Source organism: Periplaneta americana, chromosome 13 (genome assembly GCF_040183065.1).
Source record: "Periplaneta americana isolate PAMFEO1 chromosome 13, P.americana_PAMFEO1_priV1, whole genome shotgun sequence".
NCBI classification, from domain to species: domain Eukaryota; kingdom Metazoa; phylum Arthropoda; class Insecta; order Blattodea; family Blattidae; genus Periplaneta; species Periplaneta americana.
The window spans coordinates 45,602,661-45,624,837 of record NC_091129.1 but is presented as its reverse complement, the minus strand read 5'-3'; the positions used below and the strand labels follow the sequence as shown (position 1 = coordinate 45,624,837).

The 22,177-nt window shown below is 36.5% G+C and overlaps 1 protein-coding gene across 1 annotated transcript in view; it reads left to right on the top strand.

Moving 5' to 3' along the window:
* LOC138711843 (uncharacterized) overlaps positions 1-22,177 on the top strand; it is a 75,656-nt gene that overhangs the window by 33,838 nt on the left and 19,641 nt on the right. Inside the window, exons 2-3 of the mRNA XM_069843105.1 lie at positions 3,037-3,152; positions 14,131-14,261. Of these exons, the coding sequence (XP_069699206.1) occupies positions 3,037-3,152; positions 14,131-14,261 (247 nt within the window). The remainder of the gene's footprint in view (positions 1-3,036; positions 3,153-14,130; positions 14,262-22,177) is intronic.

Below are 22,177 nucleotides of genomic sequence, written 5' to 3'. Positions count from 1 at the left end.
ACCTACACATTCTCTCCAACACGACACACAGCAAGAAGAAGTCGAAAGAAAGCGCTAAACTTCACCCGAATGTAAAGAAGATCTAGAAATTTATATGAATAAAAACGTAAGTTGGAATACACAGATCACACATATGTAAAACAATTTATATGAAAATTAACACATTGAAAAATATCCGTAATTTCCTTGGATTGGCTCTTGAGAAGAATTCAGTATGGTCGCTCTAGATGCCTCATTTTGTTTATTATGATATTCTTTCTACTGATCTAAACATGAAACTGACAGAAAGGCTACAGAGTATTCATATTGCACGTATTCGATTTATTTGGAACATCCGTTGATCTGACCGTATCTCAACTTCACTTAATATGCTGCCCTGCGTCCTTCTATTCAATATAGTTCAGAAATCTCTTCCTAGGTGTTAGCTTCTTATTTTCAGAATTTGTTCTCATATTATGAAATATATTCTCGTTCATAACACATTATGACACTCTACATTCCTAAACGTAGAACGTCCTTATAGTCTATATTTCACCGTTTCTGCAGCTCATCTCTGAAACTCTCTACAACAGCATAACAGAGACTGTTGGACATTATCACGTTACAATATATAGAGTGAACCAGAACTCTACAGAAATTTTCACAGGTTGTTCAAGGATGTTGGCTGAGTGTTTTGTCATAAGGAACCTATGGTCTCCGATGACTTATTACTGAGTAACGTGTTGTTGATGTGTTTACTTGTAGCATGTCGTTTGAACGGTGATAAGAAAGATTCTGATAGATTACAAGGAAAAATTTAAAAGTAATCAACTAATTTCTGAAGTAGGGACTGTAATATCATAAACTGTAATACAAACAATACAATAATTACATGAGTAATGAAACAAACTTTAGAACAAAACGCATACTTGCTTGTTAAACACTTCACTGTACAGTGCACTATTATACTCTTCACTTCGTACAAAGCAGGTATTCAAAATATCGACCGCCATGATTTCTACAAACTCTACAGCGACGCATCGTGGAATACCGCATACGCTCTAGCATCTAAGGCGATTGGCGCACCTCTTCAGCGGCTGCAAGAGTCCTTGCAACCAGATCCATTTCAGTGTCAATTGGAGTCTGTAGATAACTCTCTGCGGCAGTGAGTTCATAATCACGAGACAGATCGAAGTAGGTAGATAACTTTCTGCGGGAGTTAGTTCATAAACATCACGAAACAGATTCGAAGTAGGTACCTAGATAAATTTCTGTGAGAGTGAGTTCCTAAACATCACGAGTCAAACCGAAACGAATAACTTTCTGCGGGAGTGAGTTCATAAATATCACGAGACAGGTTCGAAGCAGGTAGATACCCTTCTGCGGGAGTGAGTTCATAAACATCACGAGACAGATCGAAGCAGGTAGATACCCTTCTGCGGGAGTGAGTTCATAAACATCACGAGACAGATCGAAGCAGGTAGATAACTTTCTGCGGCAGTGAGTTCATAATCACGAGACAAATCGAAGTAGGTAGATAACTTTCTCCGGGAGTCAGTTCATAAACATCACGAAACAGATTCGAAGTAGGTACCTAGATAAATTTCTGTGAGAGTGAGTTCATAAACATCACGAGACAGATCGACGCAGGTAGACAACTTTCTGCGGGAGTGAGTTCATAAACATCACGAGTCAGACCGAAACGAATAACTTTCTGCGGGAGTGAGTTCATAAATATCACGAGACAGGTTCGAAGCAGGTAGATACCCTTCTGCGGGAGTGAGTTCATAAATATCACGAGACAGATCAAAGCAGGTAGATAACTTTCTGCGGGAGTGAGTTCATAAACATCACGAGATAGATTGAAGTAGGTAGACAACATTCTGCGGCAGTGAGTTCATAATCACGAGACAAATCGAAGTAGGTAGATAACTTTCTCCGGGAGTCAGTTCATAAACATCACGAAACAGATTCGAAGTAGGTACCTAGATAAATTTCTGTGAGAGTGAGTTCATAAACATCACGAGACAGATCGACGCAGGTAGACAACTTTCTGCGGGAGTGAGTTCATAAACATCACGAGTCAGACCGAAACGAATAACTTTCTGCGGGAGTGAGTTCATAAATATCACGAGACAGGTTCGAAGCAGGTAGATAACTTTCTGCGGGAGTGAGTTCATAAACATCACGAGACAGATCGAAGCAGGTAGATAACTTTCTGCGGGAGTGAGTTCATAAACATCACGAGACAGATTGAAGTAGGTAGATAACATTCTGCGGCAGTGAGTTCATAATCACGAGAAAGATCGAAGTAGGTAGATAACTTTCTACGGGAGTGAGTTCATAAACATCACGAAACAGATTGAAGTAAGTAGATAACTTTCTGCGGCAGTGAGTTCATAATCACGAGACAAATCGAAACAGGTAGATAACATTCTGCGGGAGTGAGTTCATAAATATCACGAGTCAGATTCGAAGCAGGTAGATAACTTTCTGCGGGAGTAAGTTCATAAATATCAAGAGACAGGTAGATAACTTTCTGCGGGAGCGATTTCATAAATATTACGAGACAGGTTCGAAGCAGGTAGATAACTTTCCGCGGGAGGGAGTTCATAAATATCACGAGACAGATTGAAGCAGGTAGATAACTTTCTGCGGGAGTGAGTTCACAAACACCACGAGTGAGATCGATAACTTAGTACGGGAGTGGGTTCATAAACACAAGGGATTAACTGTAATTAGGTTGCAGTGTTCTTCTTTGATGTGTGGAAACAAGTACGAATCACTAGTCACAATATACAAATGTCAATTAGCAATCGACAATGGCTCTGATTGGCTGAAATTCAATGGTTTCTTACACGCCATTGGCGAATTGGTGGTTGCGCGAAATAGTCAATGAAAGAATATTGTTTTCAAGAAAATCAATGTTTTTACTTTCCCATTTTATGGAAAGTTTTGTTTTCAGCATTCCTGATATACTGAAAAATTAGCCTTGGCTAAGTCGTTCGAGGTTATATACTGCATGAATACTTACACTGTGTCAAATTTTCTTTGCAGGTGCGAGAGTATCACTCCTGATTTTGTTCTTGTCAAGTTTCTATCAAGATTTGGAAACGAAAGATGTAAAATGTGACATTGGAGCTCCTCCCATCACAGACTTCTCTCTCGCAGATGTACGTAAAATGCCGTTGTAATTCATTTATATAATTTAATGAACTTGAAACAAACAGTTTTAAAAATATCTTCAGCTCAGGTAGCTTTTTCCTGTAAATAGACTATATGTCCCATATTAGAAATATTCTCTTGTGTTCTTCGCCCAAAGAAATTCGTGTTAAAAATGTCGGCAGGAAATGTCCTCGCATCAGTTTTTTCGAGACAAAGACGGCATAATAGTGTAATACTAACGTAGAACATGATAGAACTGCGATGTGAGCGTATTATTCTTCATTATTAACCGAGCTTTCAGAAAAATTGTGGAGGAACTTCGTGATAAAATTAAAAAAATAATAACCCGTTCACAAGTCCCTCACTGAATTGCAGACAATTTATGAAGTTGACTTTGACTTGATTGATCAACCGCCATATTCCCCACATCTAACCAGCTCAGTCTATTATTTACAGTAGCGTGCAAATTAATGGGAACATCCTCTTAGGGATGATTTCACCAACATGTTACTAATCCACAATTCACTAATTGTAATTTAACGTAAATACGGAAACATATTATACAAATATAATTCGTTTGCATTTCACGAGACTAATATGCATTGAAAATGAAGTCAATGAATTTAATTACCAATTACGTGACCACAGCTTTCGGAATCATAGCAAAATAGTAATTTCGAAGGCAGTATGCCTTCTTAATGTAAGCAGTGAGGTTTATAATGAGTTCGCTTGTTACATGACGAAAATAAAATGATGTCATAATCAGAAGTAACCTCAATAGTTACTTATGAGACAAGTTCGTAAAAGTTATCTTTTAGACACGAGTGTAAAGTGTCACCTCATTACACAAACTTTACACTCGTCCAAAAAGATAACTTTACGAAAGTGTGTCATACAATGCTTTTTCTACTTACTTACTTAATTACTTACTGGCTTTTAAGGAACCCGGAGGTTCATTGCCGCCCTCACATAAGCCCGCCATTGGTCCCTATCCTGAGCAAGATTAATCCATTCTCTATCATCATATCCCACCTCCCTCAAATCCATTTTAATATTATCCTCCCATCTACGTCTCGGCCTCCCTAAAGGTCTTTTTCCCTACGGCCTCCCAACTAACACTGTATGCATTTCTGGATTCCCCCATAAGTGCTACATGCCCTGCCCATCTCAAACGTCTGGATTTAATGTTCCTAATTATGTCAGGTGAAGAGTACAATGCGTGCAGTTCTGTGTTGTGTACCTTTCTCCATTCTCCTGTAACTTCATCCCTCTTAGCCCAAAATATTTTCGTAATCACCTTATTCTCATACACCATTAATCTATGTTCCTCTCTCAAAGTGAGAGTTCAAGTTTCACAACCATAAAGAACAACTATAACACAAATTTACATTAAAAATATTTCAAGTTCGAGAGATTATAAGATCACAATGTGATGGCCATCTAAACTCAGAAGAATTAAGAAGTAAGTATCCATGGAATGGCAGCCTGTTTTACTCATGTTCACGTATTCATGGCCGTTTATACCGCTATATAATCAACAAAGCGAATGATAAATCTTGTTACAATGAGTAACTATTAGGCTACATGTAACTTCAGAATAATAAGGGCTAAAATGCAGATGGGTCAGCACATGTCAAATTAACACAATTCTGAAACGTTTTCAACCTGATCCTCAGGTTTGAATGAAATTTTTGTCAGATATTGTCCATGTAAAGGAAAGTAAAAATGCAAAATATCTAAAGTGTAATGTAAATATTTTTGGAGTTATCAATCATTAAAATTTAGAACAAAACAGTGACATTTGGCTTAAGATATAAGAAAAATTTTTATAGCTATTCAACAACTGAAGTTAAACAAATTAATTTTATTTTAGCTTAAGTTGTAAGAAATGATATTTGGTTTTATGTAAGACCAAAGATGCAATAACTTTGAATGATTTTCGAGATTTGTAATGATTTTGAATGCTGTTCAAGATCATACAATATATTCAACCTTAAATATTAAAAAATGAACAATTTTAACATTTTGGAAAAAATATACGTTGTTGATCTATATCAGCAGTCGTCAGAACACTGCACCCTCGGGCTAGAGTCTCTTACCCGCAAGTCTCTTACAGTACCAGCGTGCAGCCGTGGCTGCTGGCGGGTACCCTCCCTTCTGCACGACGGAGCATATTTCCTTGCACCGCTTACACTCTGCCAATTTCAACGACTTCTCACGACTACTGGTCTATATAACGTTTGAATATCCCGCAAGTTCCATTTTGCAACTGGAGAAACTTGTGGACTTACCTAAATTACCAAGATGTTTTCACATACGCTGGTCTTCTGTATTTCTAAGTTTCGTAAATGTTCACCAGTAATAATTTTTATTTTAATTGTAGTCAATTTTGATCTCTCTGTACCTGCAGACTATTTACACATTGATATATTATACTTTTTTATTTTGATGCTCTCCTCATGTGCTGTTATGCTGTGGATGTTGTAGAGTAGCGCAATCACCAAGTCGGCTGCTATTATAATTCCTTTTCAACACGCTTGGGATAGATATATTTAAAATAAAACTCATATTTTTAATTTGAAGGGCAAGAACTTCAAAAAGATCTTCACATATTTTAGAACAATACGTCAATAATGTACAAAATCTCATTTTAATAACACTACTCAATAAATTTGAACTTTTTTCCCCATAACATTTATTACAATCATTACTGCACAAATATTCTGCGTGTTCAGTTCAAAGTGTGTCATGGCTCTCTGTATGCCGTCATGTGGCTAGCCGATGAGCCTAGAGAATTCAATCTTCCTACATTTCCGCAGAGGCATATTACCTATGTGCCAGAGAAGTTGCCTGGCAAGTACGGCGTTCATTCTGAAGAGTACTTACCGATACGTACGGTAACGCCGGTAGTGGCAGGAATGTGAACTGTTTGGAAACACGTACTGAGGCGAGTTTTTTTTTCTTACTGTCGGTATATGGGAAGAGAGTTAAGACGATTACTTACGTGCAGTATTTGTTGACACTAACTTCGACGGTCAACATGGACACGGAGCATTTGATTTGTGTTGTGGAATGTTGCCGTACGCAGCCGATGATAACAAGTACCCTGGCTACGACTTACCCGCGCAAAACACAGTTCGAAAGAGGTTATGGTAGCACACAGACAGAGTCCGTGGATATTCAGAGTACCGCAATCGTTTGAGCCGGCAAATGCCGACAAATCCGCCATTGTTAGTCCAGCGCGCTATGCAGTATACAGTTGTATAGAGAAAGAATGTAATTTAAGTGCGAAAAAATGTAATGCTGCTGTGTTCAGAACTGTTCACAGTTAACTGAAAAGAGCGCACATTTGTTTTCTCTCTGACAAGGTGAAAGAAATAAGGGAAAAGGAAAGAAGTGACTATAAATATAAAAAGTAACGATCCGCTACCTAAGCGAGCATACATAGTGAGATTAATGAATGACTGTATTTTGATTTTTTTTTTTTTTCAAAATTTGGGCCCCAAAATATTTTTATAAAACTAATCTAGAATTTAAGTTGTTTCAGCAATGATATTTCTACATAAAACAAATGAAAATCACGTACAAATTAGGATCAGTGTCAAATTTTTACCATCTTCTCCCTTTCAAATCAAGCATTTCTGAATTAATCCTATTTGCTATTTTTTTTGGTTATTTTACGACGCTGTATCAACATCTAGATTATTTAGCGTCAGAATGAAATGAAGGTGATAATGCCGGTGAAATGAGTCCGGGGTCCAGCACCGAAAGTTACCCAGCATTTGCTCGTATTGTGTTGAGGAAAAATCCCGGAAAAAACCTCAACCAGGTAACTTGCCCCGACCGGGATTAGAACCCGGGCCACCTGGTTTCGCGGCCAGACGCGCTGACCGTTACTCCACAGGTGTGGACTGCTATTTGCAAGAATGACATAATATATTTGTGAAGTTCTGAATTTATTCTTGAGACAAGACTGTATTGTTTGGCTCGATTGGAAAATGCAGAGACCGTAGAAACTAGAAACGCTATTAAGGTTAGACTGATGTGAATTTTCAATTTTCTAAACTATTCTAAGAATAATAATAAAATAATAATAATAATAATAATAATAATTTATTAATTTAATATGGCAGAGCTAAGGCCAGTAGGCCTTCTCTGCCGCCCAGCCAGACTCTAATTCTAATTGAAGACAATTGCTTACATAGTTATTACATTAATATCTAGACCATATCTAGGTTGATCTCTGAAATTTTGTACTTTTCAATTTGTAATTTTAAATTGTGTAAATTTAGGTTTTCAAAAATTGCTACTATTATGGCCAGAATTTTTGTCTACATACTTGTCAGACCTTCAGGAACAAAACTTACTATACAATTTTCCTTTAATTTACTAGAAAAAATTATTAAAAATATTTAATGCACTAAAAGTAAAAAAACAGAAAAAAATTGAACTCGAGCGTAAAAAAAATAGTATTATAAACACCTTTTATTGATATTCTGGCTGATATGCATATATATTATCAGGCAGTACATCTTACTTGACGATATGTGTCAGAGGAAGAACAATTTGTATGCATCTGAAGTCTGATTAGTGGAATATGTAGCTAATTGGCGAAGTATGCATTGGAAGGAGAAAGGAACTGGCCACCCTACCCCATTATCTCCTGGCCTAGTTGTCTCATGAGTGATGCCTTATTGGTGGTACTTATGAGATTCAAACATGTCTTCGGATATTTGACTAAACAACAGCAACAACAAAAAATATGAGTGTTAGGTATAATCCTGATAGTAAGTTTTGTTAAGAACATATTCAAAAACCTCTAATGATTATTGTAATACCGTAAACTCTATGTAAACTGTAAGAATTGTTTATGTGTTTTTGCGATATGACTTCCTAAGTTAAAACGACATAAAATAAATAAATTAAAAAAAAACCTCTACAAAAAATCATGCATGTAGTACAAAATCTGTAGAAAAAGTAGAATTTTTCGCAATGCAAAATTTACAGTAAATTAAAGTGGAGAAAATTCACTTCAAAGTTTTGGATGATAATAATGAACCAGGTCTCTGTCTTTTTTATTTTCTAGGAATTTTGAAACATATAGATCTAGCATATTATATACAGAACTTACCCTTATATACATTACCACGCTGTGCACACCTAACCTACACTAGTAAATAAAGGTGACTAAAAAATCTATGTAAACTTATGAAAACACTATAATAGATAAATATTATTTACAAATCGCTATAGACTGTAGACATTATTACAACACTAACAATAAAACTGTTAGAAACTTGCAAATATCTCTTGTATCACAAACAAAAACCAAGCATGGGAAGCACGTTGTTATGGATACTAGCAACAAGTGGAATTTTCCTTTAGACAAGAGTTGTGCTCTCATTTGTAAATTTTTAAATTTAGTTGGTTATTTAACGACGCTGTGTCAACTACTAGGTTATTTAGCGTCGATGAAATTGGTGACAGCGAGATGATATTTGGCGAGATGAGGTCGAGGATTCAACATAGATTACCTTGCATTCACATTACGGCTGGGGAAAACCTCGGAAAAAACCCAACCAGGTAATCAGCCCAAGCGGGGATCGAACCCGCGCCCGAACGCAACTTCAGACCGGAAGGCAAGTGCCTTAACCGACTGAGCCACACCAGTGGCCTCTCTTTTGTAAATGAATGTTTTTTTAAAGGAAAGCAGCCTTTGAAGTAGGCCTAACACCTGTTGGATTCTATTAAGGAATATTTCGAGAAGTCAAGAAGCTACGCTGGCTCAATCGGAAATCTAATATATAATAAATAAGTATGAAATAGAGCGTAATTTCCAAAATGGTCGCAGAATTCGGAGTGGAGGTCGTGGACGGAGAATTTAAATTAACAGTCAGAGCCCGCAGCCTTTTAAAAATGTGACCCTAAATAGCTGACAGACCGGTCGTAAGGTCATGAAAATTGGCAGAGGGCATCTTTAGACCAAAAATGAATTTTTAAAGGTAAAAACAAAGAAACAATTTTTTGACCAAAAATGACAAAACCTCACGTCAGTGTATTCTTGAGGACATTATACTGAAAATACTAACTTCCATATTTTTAAAGCTAAATTCACAAAATGTTTATCACTAGTATATCTAGTTGGTAATAACACATGTACAAAATTTCGTCTCTCTATAATAAGTAGTTTGCATTTTATTAATAAGTTAATAGAATAATATTGTATTGCTTTATACAAAAAGTCCCTTGTGTCACAATTTACATTATTTTTTATTGTTATTCACTTATATGATTCTTTATATACATTGGAACAAACATTACTATTGGAATTTTCTGTACAGCGAATGGGTAAATTACTAGGAAATTTTATGGCTATTAATTTTTTTTTATTAAAAAATTCTAGTAATTTACTGATTAATTTTACAGCAAACCCTATAGTAAGCTTTGATTCCATGTATGTAAGGATCGATATACGTGAAAATCACTTATGAATAATGTCAATAATTGTAGTGCAAGCGCATTTTTATATAAAGCGGTTCAAAATTTTAATAAATCGATTAATAAAATGTAAACCACGTATCATAGGCGGATGCAATTTTGTACACTTGTCACTATTAAGCAGATATATCAGTGATAAAAGTTTGATGAATCTAGCTTCTTAAGTATGGTAGTTATGGATTTTACTGTTGTGAACGCTTAAAACTAATGAACTTCGCGAAATTTCAGTATAGTGTCCCCTTATATGCGGAAGCCGGAGAGTTTGCACGAGGAATGCAGTTGGAAATGTTTAGATTTATTGTTATTTTATTTGAAACATTGCTGTTTTAATTTGTTACTTGTAATTTATTAAGTTCTTGTTGCTGTAATACCTACAATTGTGACGTTTATGAAGGAGTGTATTGAACATTTAAATGTATATTTATACTGTAATAATTATTAAATGAAGTTTTTTTACATTAGTATGTTGACTGACAATAATGTTCTATAATGTAAGAAGATCCTTTAGACGTTTTTGCCCTTCAAATTAAAAATATCTGAGTTTTACTTTAAATATTCCTACCCCTAGCGTGTTGAAAAGAATTAACAATGGCGGCCGACTCGGTGATTGCGCTACTCTGGTATATCCACGGACTCTGCACCAGTGGCGTAGCATGAAATTTTGAGTAGGGGAAGCTAACTCAAGTTGTTTTTCATGCAATATGAGAAAACGTATTACAAAAATACAGTCTTAAAATAAATAGTAGTCGACTTCAAGTCAGCAGTCGAAGATTGGTTGGAACATCGCAAGTAACACCAATAAGGCATGACCTCAAATGATACGTAGTAAAATATGATTTCACGGTTTACACATATCTCTTAACAAATAGACACGTATACGTATAACATTAGCTCACTCCCTGTCATACTTAGAGAAATCACAATATTAGTATCATTACGTAAGTATGCGTCTGTCTTTTGGTTGTGTCCTTCATTCACAGCAAGGGAGTCGGTCATTTGTTTTTTAAATCACACTTTTGTTCGTAAGTCAGTTTTGATAATACAATTGTCCTAAAAAAATTCAAGTAAATTAGTGTCAGGAACTGTTATTTCGCTCATTATTTAATATATTAGCCACAATGCACACTAACACTTCAACTGAACACAACTGACGAAAAGGGATAACGCGGAAACTACTTATTTTAAATGTTAAAGCTAGCTTCTTTGCGAGCCTTGCGACTAGGGTAGCTTAGGAAGGGATGGAAAATCTGCGGGGTGGATTACACAGAAGAAACCGGTCTGCTTGGAAGCTGGTGTGTGCAGGCTTCTTGTTTACTGCTGCATCACAAATCATCCTGAGCTGCCGCATCACAATATTTAACGCGTAAATATAAATTCTATTAAAATTAATAAATAATTTTCTTCATAAACTACAGGTTTATTATGAAATTATTATTAACTGGGGAAGCTAAGCTTTTTAGCTTACATTGACGCTACGCCACTGCTCTACACACAGACCGTACAGACCACCATCTGTTGCTACGACGTTTAAGTTACACTGTACACGTTCTCAAGTTCAGATTGAACGCCTTGATTAATAGGCAACTTCTCTGACATAAAAACTGAAACTCGCTTCAAATCGCTGACTCACCAACAGCGACGTCATGACACACTTTGAAATGAACACCCAGTATTTCCTAAAGAGTTGAGACTAGGAAAGTGATGCAGGTCGTTTTCTAAAATTTGAGATTTCCATAGATCTAGTTTCGAAATTAATGCTTTCACGTCTCCATACGCATCCACTATATATATATATATATATATATATATATATATATATATATATATATATATATATATATATATATATTTGTTTTCACTAAAATGTGTATTTAACTGATTAAAATGTTCAAAAATATCGGTCATTTAACCAATCTGCATCTTCTAACTCAGGAACAGGTAATTCCTGTGTTCGTATGAATTCAGCAATTACCTCACGAAGTTCGAAGAATCTGTGTAGTATCCGACAGCGGCTGAGCCACCTCACTTCAGTGTTGTCAATTAAATCTTCATAGTGTTGATCCATACCTTTCAGAAATATTTGAAACTGACGGTGCTTAAGTGCTTTAGATTTTATTTTATTGATTGTCTTTACAACAATGTTCATGACATTATCCATATTCAATATTGTAATTCAGCAAATTTGAGCTTGTTTGAAGAGGTTGAAGGTTTTGAAAGATATATTGTAAATGTTAATCCGCCGCGGCTTGTTGACTGTTTTGAAGTAGAGCTCTGCTTGTTTCGATCCACACGGCAGAGTACCTCGTTCGAGACTGCGACTCAAATTGAGTCACGACACAGCGATTGCCCATCTATGTTTTAGGACGTATATAACATTATACAACACTGCTAAAGCATTCCCCTCATCTTTCGTATCTCAGAAATAGATTCCTAACAACAGCCTGTACAGCTGAACATACTGTACATAAATAATTTACGTCCCCGTCATTGATTTAACATAATATGCTAATGTTTTACGTGGCCAAAACGATGTTCAGCTTTCACAGGTACCTAATACACTCCAAACGTTGTCAAATATTGTTGCTAGCAACCATTATGCTACTTCCTATAAAATGGAGGACAGATATTGGTAAAAGAAGAAAACGTACGGTCCATAGATCTAAGTATCGCTGATCATTTTGGAATAGATCAACAACAATACAATAAATTTACTGCCGAAAAAAAATTAGGATGTTTTTGTTTCCGAAGATGGTGAACCACCAAAATACCATTATGTTGTGCATGGCAGATATTGGAGACCAAATTAAGCTCTCACTGTGATCTGATGATATATCTCCTCCTCTTGTCTTATAACTCACAATTGCAACACAGTGTCTTACGCCAGCAAAATAAGCTGATTACCGTTCGTAGCCATTTATCACACAATCATTAGTCACACAAGTTAATCCAGCAATATTTGGTAAATCAGTATTGCCGGAAGGAGGCGCAAGATTACAATTCCTAAGGAAAAACCAGAAGGTATTAGGTACTCATTGATAAAATAAGAGGCCTATAAGATTTTGTAGTCTCCCGTTCGCTTCAGCAAGATCTTTTAGCATGAAAAATAGTGATAAAATATCCTCTAAATTTCAAGGCAGTCTACGAAACATGCAGCATGTATACCAATATGCTATTGTCTACTGTTCAAAAGCATGGCAAACCTGAAATTTTCTTAACTCTCACCTGCAATCCGCAATGAACTGAAATAGCTACTGCTTTACTCACATATGAAAAAAAACCCTGATTTTCCTGATATTGTTACTTGCATTTTCACATTGAAACTCAAAGAACTGAAGATGGATATGTTAGAGAAAAAATATTTGGCATAAAGAACCATTACGAGGGAAGCTTTTTGAAAGAGATATTTTTGACAGGTTACATTTCATTGAGTTATTACGTTGCTTTGAATGTTACATCTTTATTACTATGGAAGCAAATAACTTTCAAAATGTCTGCTAAACTTTCTAGAAAATAAATCTGAAAAAAATGTATTTGTACCTTTACCTAATGAACTTCGTTTGCAGCATTTGCTGCACAAGCCACGGGTAAACAATAAAACGGTACCGGTAATTAAAACAAAATAATTTGGATTAGAAACAATATTATGATCCTCTCAAAAAAGCTGAAAGTTAGAACTTATAAAACAGTTATATTACCAGTTGTTCTGCACGGTTGTGAAACTTGGACTCTCACTTTGGGAGAGGAACAGAGGTTAAGGGTGTTCGAGAATGAATACTAAACAAATACGATAAAGTAAGTAAATGCAAATGAAACCGTCTATAACTAACATTCTTAAGTAAATGCAATTAAAATATAGAAATTAATAATTTACAGCTTTGTTAATTTTTCTTGATAATTTCTTTAATTTTAAGTTTAAATTTCACCGTATTTTTATTTAAAAGATCAGGATATGAGAAATGAAATTATTATATAGCTTTAAGCCAAGTTTGATACCAGCAGCCGTTAAACTTATCGACTCCGTAAAATGGGATACGTATGATTCTTCTAGTATTATAATTATGCCAGTATTTATTGAAATTTTATCTTTTCATTAAAAAAGGTAATAATGTATTTCTGTATATCTTTTTCAACTTAAAATATTAAATTTCGAGTAGAAAAATTTAGTAACTTAACGTAATGAACAGATTTGTAGACATAGGCTATTTTCATTATTCTCTTCTGAAGTAATTCTTGTAGCTTTCTTGTGGATTTAGGAACACTGCCCCAAGCGACAATATCATAACGTAATATCGATTGCACCAATTATAAATAAATTAATGTTAAAAAATAACTTAGCTCTAACGGGGACTTAGGAACATAGTGTAATAGGTCTATGTATGATTCTATATAATGCAGTACATAATAGTGCAAATGTTTGTGAATTTTAATACTGTGGTTATAGTCAAGATGTATGGCATTGTGTGATTAATATCTATATTTTTGTTTCAGTTCAGTAGAGGCCGATTATCGTATATGTATACTGTGTTGACAAACTCGAAAATATTTACAGACAGTATCTGCTTCCTCGTCGACAATTTCAAGTTTCCTATGTCTACTATGTATAGTGCTGCTACAGGACTGTAAGTCAATTATACAGTGATAAGTAGAACAAATAATTTCATACCCAACTCTTACTACCAGCGACCGGCCGGAATCTTAGCCACTATTCTTTGAAGTTAAGTGAGTACGGAGTTTGTGCAATGAGTAGGCTTCGTGTTTCAGCTACCTGTGAGCTGAAATGAAGTTATCAATAGTTATTAGAAGAGAAAAATTCGCTCCGGCGCCGGGGATCGAACATAGGTCCTCGGTTCTACGCATCAAGCGCTCTAACCACTGAGCTACGCCGAAGTTCAATTCGCAGCACAGGATCAAATCTCCCTCCTCTGGTGGTTTTCCCTCTGTGGTCTTATTCCATGTTCGACATATAGTATATTGACATATATTAAGTCAACTGCCATTATACAAGAAGCGCACTCAATTGAGTGACTTTGGTGGCACCAGTATATGCACCGCTGGGCGAAGAATCTACGTAAAGATTATTTTTTGGTCTTATAGAATTTATCTGTTATGGTAACAATAATTATTAGAGGAGAAAATTTCGCTCCGGCGTCGGTGATAGAACCCGGGTACTTGCTTCTACGTACCAAGCGCTCTAACCACTTAATATATGTCAACATATATGTCGAACATGGAATAAGACAACAAAGGGAAAAACACTAGAGGAAGGGGTTTTGATCCAGTGCTGTGGAATGAACTTCGGCGTAGCTCAGTGGTTAGAGCGCTTGGTACGTAGAATGCAGTTGTTTAATTCGAAATATATGTGACGTCACAGCACAGGTATAGGTACGTTCGTAAATAAAATAACTGCGCATTCTCTACCCTTTCGTTATAATAAGTCAAATATACAATGTGCCTTTAACTTCAGTCTTTAGGTAGCTGGAATACTAATGGCGAAGTGCATCAAAATCGGTTAAAAACGCAGTAATCATAGATTACGAAACGACGGTTAAACAGTAACGGTGGTTAAAATGTAATTTCTGTGCACCATTCATAATCACCGATTACTTAAACATGGTTAACTGACACCTCATTTAACCAGAGTAAAGTCTATGATGGTACACTGTTTCTACAAAATGACAAAAGGAAAGCATCCATACCGCTGCAAAGATAATAGTCAACGTCTAAAAACGACTGCGCTCACTCCGTTCTACATCGAAATGAACGTAGCCTACATTTTCGCGTTGCATTTGTTTGCCTTTGGGCACTGTTATATTTGCGAGTTGCATTTCTTTGTTTTTCAGTGCTGTTAGGTTAAAATCGTACAAAATAGAAAATTGAATGCAAAAATGATTATATTCCAATATGAGGTTAAAGTATCATAGACTTACTTACTATATTTAAATATATTATATAAAAAAGAAGGAATATCCACAAAGGAAAAGGATGTAGAAGATTAGTACGAATGTGTGTACGATCCAGGACCTCATTTACACCAGGTTACTGTTCATTATCCTAAGATCCATCCATAACCTCTCTTAGTTCAGCCAGTGACATAGAGAAAGAGATATTCAAGTATTCCCTCTTAAAATATAGAAAATAAGTTATATAGAATCGTAATATAAGCAGCCGATCAATAGAAGAAATATGACTGTTTTTGTGTTATTTCAAGTGAGCCATTTGTAGATTTTGATAAACGACATCCCTCCTGGAATTTTCTGTCACCTAATTCCTCGTAAGAATTCTCTCTTGCCACTAAAGAAACTTCACGCTCACGCTCTATCCAAGTAATTCAAGTACTGTACAATAATAATCGTCTTCGAAATAAACATTTGTGGCTCTGGCCGCCATTTTGCTTTACTTGCTCTACTAATCACTGGTTATCTCCTTTAACCGCTCGAATATGGCCGGTTAGATATTACTGTGGTTAACCTCCTATTTAAGTCGTAACCGAGGTCGATCCACCGTAAAAATGCTTAACCAGGGGTTAGGTGACAATTTTAACTAGTGGTTACACTAACCGACGTTGATGCACGTGGGCGTAAGCCTAGCAATGAGACAAATGACTTGACGAAAAGTAGTAGTGCGCGGCATTGTACTATTTCCACATGAAGGACAACAACCGCAGTACACACATAAAAGAATCATTTCAAGAGTAAGGCTGTCTTGTTTATTACAAAAGAAAATGAACGTAATCTTTGCTGTGAACTTTTAAATTAAAATGATACTGTTCCACGGACACTACTCATAATGAAGCGATATATATATATATATATATATATATATATATATATATATATATATTAAACACACTGTGTACAATTTAAAATATGAATGTTCACTGGAAGTTCTCATCATTTGCGTAAAAGTTCATTGAGCGAGTCCTTGCGGGGCATGCAATTAGGTGATATTATGGGCAGTGCCGACCGCACAGCCTGCAGGAACACTGGGACGATGCCTGGTGATATCCTCTTTGGTCACAAACTCTATGATGAAAGCCATGTGCCGCGGTCCTCGTGAAGACATGCCTGAGTTCGAAGTTTGGCCCTTTCCAGTCCTCTGCGTTCATTGCGGGCGTCCGGAAGAAGTCTGGGTCAATTGCAGATGCCTTTTGCTCCCTGTCTTCGATGTGGGCTTCGTACGCTGTTGTGCTGCCTAGGTTGTTGTTTGCCCTCAATTCCCTGATGAAGAAGTCGGTGTCTGCTAGTACGTACACAAGTCTTGTGCGCGCGGTTTTTGGTATTCGTAGTGCTCTTTTTATGTACGTAGTCTTTACAGCTTCCAGCCTTTTCAGGTTAGCCTTGGTGAGGTGAGCCCATATTTTGGTCACTGCATAGCATGCTATCGGTGCTATCTTGATATTGAAGAGTCTTGGGGCTGTTTTTAGGGACAGTTTCTCGAGGTTCTTGATTTCATATATGGACTTGATTGCTGCCGTGCATCTTTCCTCTATATGCTTGGTAAATGTTTTCCCAGTTACTTGCATGGTTAGTCCTAAGTACCTGTAAGAGTTTACCATCTCAAGGTTGTCGTTGCCACATGTGTAGACGTCTGTTCTGGCTATGTTTCCTCCTCGTCTGAATTTCATAATCTTAGTTTTGCTAGTGCTTATTTCTAGTTCATTTCTTTTTTACCATTCGCTGAGCGAAGCGATTAATAAACTTAGTTTAAATTTAACACATGAAAGTGATCACCATAAATATATATTTCTAAATATTTATGCCTAAATTACAACAATCTTTGATGTAAAATTTGGACTTAAAATGTTGCTGTATCAGAGGCACTACTCTCAATAACATGTTTAGGACTATTACAATAATATTTGATGTAAAATTTTAACTTAATATGTTACTGTATCAAAGGTAACTCTCTTAATTAAATGTTAAACCCATTTTGCGATAATCTGTGTTGCAAAATTTTAACTTAAAACACCGGTACAACTGTAGCACAGGTACTGCCCTTCTGTACTAGTGGACTTTCCAACAAAACATTCAAAGTGTTTGTCCTCAACTTTGTTGAATGTTGGCCTGCATTATCACTTCATAGAGGTCTTTGCTAAAATCTTCCGCTGGTACTGAATTACTATTTGAAGGTAGATCGTCAGACTCACTTCTTTGTATCAATTTCAAATGGCTTATATGTTTTTTTTAATTACAGTGCTGCCGTCTTTTAGAACAGATTATGTCAGTCTTACATAAATTACACACAATTATGTCACCACTTACACAGACATAATGTCTTCCGAATTCCTCTACCGATTTCTGTATTTTCGTACTTGTTTTAGGAACCTTTATTTCAACTAATAGTGCATAATACCATAAACATTGCTAAACTGAAGCATTCTGTACTTGTTTAGGAGTAAGGAATCTGTTTTAGAATGACCCTGTAGTGCGCGTTATTTGCGTTTGTGAGCAGTGTGCCTACTGTAGGACATGTGACATAATGTATACCCCGTGCACACTTAAATTCATTCCAATGTTGTTGAACTAAGAAAACGGTATTTACTTATTACTAGCTATGTGTGCTTGTGTGTGTGTGTTCAAAGGCGAGAGCGATGATATTCAACATATAGTGTGAACCGTAAGTACGAGGGGGATCCAGGAAATAACGAGAGTTTTGTTGTAATAATTTAAAAATATATATATTTATTTCAAAAAAAACAATGTCCGTTACATAACTGAAGCTTCCTTTACTTCTCTACATAATCACCACCTACATTTAAACATTTGTCGTATCTGTTCACTAGCTTTAGAATTCCCGTGTTATACTCCTCTGCCGCCAGTTCATTAAGCCAGGTGTTCACTGTCTTCTTCAACTCTTCATCACTTCCAAAACGCGTACCACCCAGAAAGTCTTTCAGCTTAGTGAAAAGGTGAAAATCGCTAGGAGTAAGGTCTAGACTATAGGGCGGATGATCAAAGATTTCCCAACCGAATTGATCCAGCAATTCTCGAGTTGAAGCAGCAGTGTGCGGACGGGCGTTGTCGTGAAGAAACACAACTCCTCTCGATCTCGAAAGCATTCCTCGCCTCTTGTTTTGGATGGGTCGCCTTAGTTTTCGTAAAGTCTCACAATAACGATTTGCATTGATCGTAGTGCCTTTTGGCATGAAATCCAGCAAAAGAACACCTTTGCGATCCCAAAAGACAGTAGCCAAGACTTTTTGTGTTGAGAGAGTCTGTTTGAATTTTCTCGGTTTCTTGGGTGATGAGGGATGATGCCTCTGACGTGATTTGCGCTTGGTCTCTGGGGTGTTGTGAGACACCCAGGTCTCATCACCAGTCACAATTTGATCAAGAAAGGCGTCTCCATCTGTGTGATATCGCATCAAGAATGTCAATGCTGAGGCCATTCTCTGAGTTTTGTGTTGGTCACTCAGTTGCCATGGAACCCATCGTGCACAGATTTTGTGGTAGCCAAGATGTTGCGACACAATTTCACCAAGCAAAGAACGAGAAATGTCAGGAAAGGCAATATGCAATTCGTCGAGTGATGTGCGCCTGTCTTGCAAGATTCTGTCGTTCACTTTAGTCTTCAGGTCTTCTGTGATGAGTGATGGGCGTCCGGGTCGAGTTTCATCGTGGACATTTGTTCGCCCATTGTTGAACATTTCACACCATTTTCTCACATTTCTTTCATTCATTAAAGTATCACCATACACTTCTTTCAGTTGCCGGTAAATTTCTGCAGGTTTCAAATGTCGGGCATTCAAAAATCGAATCACACTCCTCACATCACAGTCGGCGGGATTATCAATCACGTCGTTCATTTTGAAGTAACACAAAATGCAGAATGGCGACTTGTTGCAACCAGTACTCACAACATTATGAGAACACATGTTAAGGAAGCCAGTTGACCTTCAAACAAGGAAGGGGAGTCAGCTGCGCGGCGGGTATGCGCGAACGGTCGTTATTTCCTGGATCCCCCTCGTAATATCATTAATTCCAGGGGAATATTCTTTGAGAGATTTCAGACAAAGCAATTTTGCTTATTTTTACTTCCTTTTTCAAGAAAAAAATTGTTTAATGTGAAACATTTCATAGCGTGTTTTGTAAAAGCCATTGATTTAATTCCGAATCCTATGTCCAGTCAATTTAAGAGAGCAGTGTATTATGATTAATGATTGAAAGAATTTTGTCCTTTAAATGTGCAGAAATTTGATTCGAACAAATGCAAATTTTCGTTCTGTAAATGAATTTTAAAATTGCGGTTTACTCCGTGTAGAAACTTCTGTTAGGCATTAAGGATGTAGTCTCTCAGAAAGTATATAAATGCGTGATGCTGCGAATGAAATTTAGACCCATATGCACAGTCGCATTTGAGACCGGTCAGAGAAAATCGACACAATTCGTATGCACCTTCACATTTTTAGACGCGTTTGAGACTGGGCTGAGACTGCCAATCAGCAGCCTTGTGATGATTTCAGTCGGCTGTATGAAAATAAATGGTGGCTATTTTAGATGACGATTTCATTATTTTTCTTAATTTTTTTGTAAATGAAGGTGCTATTGAACATGAACCGCGGTTGTCAAGAAGATATTTTAGAGACAATAAAAATCCACCATTATTTTAAGATGACGAGCAGTTTTACAAACGCTACAGATTCACAAAGGACACCGTTGTAAATTCTATTATATTACATTGTCGGTTGAAGAACGAATGAAAAAAGGCAGGTGGTATAATATTCCTATATTACAAGAATTCTGCAACTCCTGATTGTCCTAAGATTTTATGCCACAGAAGACTTTTCAGTGGATATAACTTGAAAACTTATCCTAACATCTGCGGTCATATCGCGTGTTAGTAAGCCGTTTTTACTATTCTTGAGTTCCTGTTTCTATTGCCGTGTGTTTTAGATATCTTGTGTTCATGTAACTGATAGTAGATTTTGATTAATGTTTATGATATTGGTGATTGAGGCAGTGATGAAACATGGTATGTAAATTTTCAAACGTTACCGTCTGAGCCACCTCGCTCGGTGTTGTTAGGTTATAATAGCCAAATAAGCTTATTACATGTTAGGTACCGGTATACGTATTTTAATATTATTGGTACCACGATCGTAAAGAATGCAGGGCGTTGACAGTGCATACGGGCTTTAGTACGGAAGAAATTGCAGAAGCGAAGACTGAGGTAGGTCAGATCTGAACTAAACGTCAGAGGGCTACTTCAGTACTGAAATCCGATAAGAACAATATTCAGGTAGACAAACATTTGATGCGAAATGTAGGGCTTATTATGCCGCTGTGATATGTAACGTGATATGTTTTGTTATTTCTGAGCGGGAACTCTCCATGTGCGTTCGGTACAGTCTGTTAACATGGAAATTAGTTTCAGTCACTATGAAACATGTATAGAATTCTGTAACGCATTTTTTTATGCCTTGTTGATAACACTACTCAACAAGGTTTTCATAACATGGACAAGAATAATTATTTTTATGTAATTTGTATGTCCTGATTACGAATATAGCATTGAAAAAGTGCCTACACGTCACATTTTTTCAGAAACTTATATTTTTTAGTTAGCGAATCGTATAAAAATGTGTTAAAACCTAGCCAGTTTGAAAGAGGTTCTTTTCTTTAACGTCGATCTTTTACACAATTATATAGCATTTCCGTTCTTTTAAGGTACCATTTGAAACATACTTTCACTTTTGTGGGTTGAATGAGTGTTACCCTTAGCGATGGTTTATTGTTTTATTACCCATATTATGCAGCTGCACGGAGGGTAGGTCAGATCTGGATATAACTGAATAAGGGAAAGGAGGAAATATGGTCGCTGTTGTATCATTAGATAAAAAAATGAATAATTTAACGATTAGTTCTGATTGTGGAAGTGTTGTGAGCGGTACTAGTTATTCTGTAATAGTGTTAAATGGATAGCAATCGTCGTTCCTGTAAAAATTTTCCAAATAGTTTCTGCTATGTTTGTGGGGAATTAAATTTGAAATCACAACGTCGATAAATAACAGAGAATGTAAAAAAGGCACATTACTTTTATTTTGGCTATAAAGTGGGTGAACAAGATAAAAATTGGTCACCACACGTGTGTTGTGTAACATGTTACGTGAAGTTAACAGAGTGGTTGCGGGGGAAAAATAACAATCATTTGGCGAAGAGCTCACCAGTCATCTGGAAGATTGCTACTTCTGGATTATCAAACCACAGGAATTTTCAAGGAAAACTAAATATAAAATTGAGTATCCTAATTTCCCACCAGCCATAATACCCGTGCCACATTCTCCTAAACTTCCTATCCCTATCCCTCCGCCCAGTGGAGAAGATTATGTCATTCCAGGGGAACACGAACTATCAGAATCCTCAGACTACTCTTCAACTTCCGCTGATCCCACCTACATTCCCGAACATCATAGAACACCACATCTGATACGACAGGCAGAACTTAATGACCTAGTTATGGATTCAGGTCTTTCCTAGCAACACGCTGAACTATTAGGTTCTAGATGACAAGAATGTAACTTATTAACAAAAGATAC